This window comes from Propithecus coquereli, unplaced genomic scaffold (genome assembly GCF_000956105.1).
Source record: "Propithecus coquereli isolate 6110/MARCELLA unplaced genomic scaffold, Pcoq_1.0 Scaffold178, whole genome shotgun sequence".
NCBI classification, from domain to species: Eukaryota; Metazoa; Chordata; class Mammalia; order Primates; family Indriidae; genus Propithecus; species Propithecus coquereli.
Window position 1 is genome coordinate 1,986,014 of NW_012142523.1, and position 1,900 is coordinate 1,987,913.

At 52.1% G+C, this 1,900-nt stretch overlaps 1 protein-coding gene across 1 annotated transcript in view; it reads right to left on the reverse strand.

Moving 5' to 3' along the window:
- RNF19B (ring finger protein 19B) overlaps window positions 1-1,894 on the reverse strand; it is a 41,661-nt gene extending 39,767 nt beyond the window's left edge. Inside the window, exon 1 of the mRNA XM_012642366.1 lies at window positions 1,563-1,894. Coding sequence (XP_012497820.1) covers window positions 1,563-1,828 — 266 coding nt within the window. The 5' untranslated portion in view covers window positions 1,829-1,894. The remainder of the gene's footprint in view (window positions 1-1,562) is intronic.
- Window positions 1,895-1,900: the final 6 nt, after the last annotated feature.

Below are 1,900 nucleotides of genomic sequence, written 5' to 3' on the forward strand. Positions count from 1 at the left end.
AAAAAAAAAAAAAAAAAAAAAATAGATCCACAGTATCTGCGAAATTTTAATATCATAAAAATTAACCTTGTAGAGCCAGTAAGACCACCAGACATAAGCAGACCCTTCCAAGAACCTACAAGGTCCTTCCTGATATTCACTAACTGAAAGTGAAACTGAGCTACCATAAACAAGGTACCTTTGACCACACTTCAAAGTAATTTAGAAACCCCATCTCAGTGTGGTTAAATAACAAACCCATTTCTAAACAAGTCTGGCAGAATAAGAAAACAAAAGTTAACTCTTTTTACTCTCCTAGATACTCTAAGATAGCTCCTTTTGAAAGGAGACAAACAGCAGCATCATGGAAATCTCAAAACAGCTTTGGTATATAGGCTACAATTAAAAGTCTTTAACTTCTTTGAAGCAAAGATCACACAGCTTTTTACTAGCATTATATTTATACACCGCAAGGAGTACCTACCATCTTTTTGTCCCCAAAACATGACACACAAGAATAAAATTCTGTCCAAGGTCACAGAGCAGGTAATGGCAGTTTGATTCCCAACCATTTAGATGAGACCCTTCGATGCATGCAACCATTCATGGGATGTACTGACAGCAACAACCAGACTTTTAAAAGGCAGAATGGCACATAGAGTTTTCACTGAATGCTTCAGATAGCAAAATCTTGTGGTATTATGTCCAGATATTGCAGATATTACATATTTTAACTCATTGACCTTTAGAATTCAACATACATGGTGCATTAAAAAGACTGTCATCAAGAACTCAAGATCAAAGGGATTAGGAAACACACTTGCTCCTACCGTACCAACCTCTGAGCATTCTTATTCTCAGTGCCTCATTGATTCTCTGTACAAAGAAAGCGTCTGTCCACCCCTCACCCCGCCCAAGGCGGCAGGGTAAGAACCAGAGTGTCTCCCAATAGCTTGGCACAGAACAGATAGTGCCCAGGGTGCTCCCAGAGCTCTGCCAGTGAGCTGTCCTTTTTTCCAAGTCAGCTCAATCCCAACTTTCAGCAGTGGTTGTCAGGAAGAACACGCCTTCCCCTGCAATGATGCTAAGTCTGCCCCTAGCCAGATGGACACACCCCTCCGAAGCGCTGCCCCCTCAGAATATTTTCATTCCCTCTTTTGCCAAATATCCCTCCCCACTCTCCTTAAGAGATACCCTCCAACCTCTGGGCAGAGGGGCATTCACCTAACAAAAAACTGCCTCTCCCTGTCTCCAGACTTGATGGACAGCTCCCTTCCCCTCACCGACTGCTCAGCCCCCACCTCAAGCCCTAGGGCAGGGGTGGGGTGTTGGTGCCTTCAGCCCACTTGTCAGGGCTTGCCTGATGGTTACCGGTTACCACCCCGCCGCAGTTGCCGCCTTCCTCTCCCCCTCACAGGCATCCCTCACCTCCTCTCTTCTTGGGACACACACACACACACACACACACGCACGCAGCGCCGAGGGCTGCCTCTCGCACCTGGCCCCACGCGGGGTCCCCGCAGCCCCCCGCCACGCCCCTCCGCTGCAGCCCGTCGCCCCGGCGGCCACGCCCCCGCGCTCACCCGCAGTCCGGGGCCGGGCACCAGCGGCAGTCGGGGTCCGAGGCCAGGTAGCGGCGCAGCATGAACTCCTCGTACTTGTGCATGAGCGGCGGGTCGGCGAGCAGCAGGCGGATGTCGTGCGGGTTGAGTCGCTCGCTGCACTCCGGGCAGCTGATGGGCACCCGGCTCTCGCTGATCTCCAGGCGCAGGTAGTGGCGGAGACAGTCCCGGCACGAGCGGTGCGGACAGCTGAGGAGGCGCGGGGCCCGCTCGGGCGGCAGCCGCATCAGGCACAACGGGCATTCCACCTCCTCCGCGCCCGGGCCACCGCCCTCCGCCGCCTCCTCATCGTCGAGCCC